The 482-nt window shown below is 61.2% G+C and overlaps 1 protein-coding gene across 1 annotated transcript in view; it reads left to right on the plus strand.

Moving 5' to 3' along the window:
* DIP2B (DIP2 disco-interacting protein 2 homolog B (Drosophila)) overlaps positions 1-482 on the plus strand; it is a gene marked incomplete at its 5' end in the record, with an annotated part of 22,071 nt that overhangs the window by 17,627 nt on the left and 3,962 nt on the right. Inside the window, one exon of the mRNA XM_010140320.1 lies at positions 246-416. Within this exon, the coding sequence (XP_010138622.1) occupies positions 246-416 (171 nt within the window). The remainder of the gene's footprint in view (positions 1-245; positions 417-482) is intronic.

Here is a 482-nt window from a genome sequence, read left to right on the forward strand (position 1 = left end):
GCGGCACGTGTGGCTCCAGCAGCGCCCCTGGGCTCCGGGCAGGGCCGTGCTATGGTCACGGGGAGAAGCTGAGGAGAGGAAATGACGGGATACAAGAACAGGGTTTGTCCTGCGTTTCTGGAGTGGATTCTTTGGGACTCCGGGCTAAAAAGCAAACGTCACCTCTCGTGCGGGTCAGGTCCCGGTGCGGTGTGGCCGAGGTCATTCACACATCAGCCCTTTGCGCTCTCTTGTGTTTTTTCCAGGCCCGAGGGATTAACCTGTCCTGCGTCCGCACTTGTGTGGTGGTTGCAGAGGAGCGGCCGCGAGTTGCCCTCACTCATTCCTTCTCCAAACTCTTCAAAGACATCGGCCTGTCCTCCCGGGCCGTGAGCACCACCTTCGGGTCCAGGGTCAACGTGGCCATCTGTTTACAGGTGACACGGGGCTCTCCAGGGCCGCGGGGGCGCTGGCGGCAGGGCGCCAGACTCTGTTTGCAAAAA

Source organism: Buceros rhinoceros, unplaced genomic scaffold, assembly GCF_000710305.1.
Source record: "Buceros rhinoceros silvestris isolate BGI_N320 unplaced genomic scaffold, ASM71030v1 scaffold22747, whole genome shotgun sequence".
NCBI lineage: Eukaryota > Metazoa > Chordata > Aves > Bucerotiformes > Bucerotidae > Buceros > Buceros rhinoceros.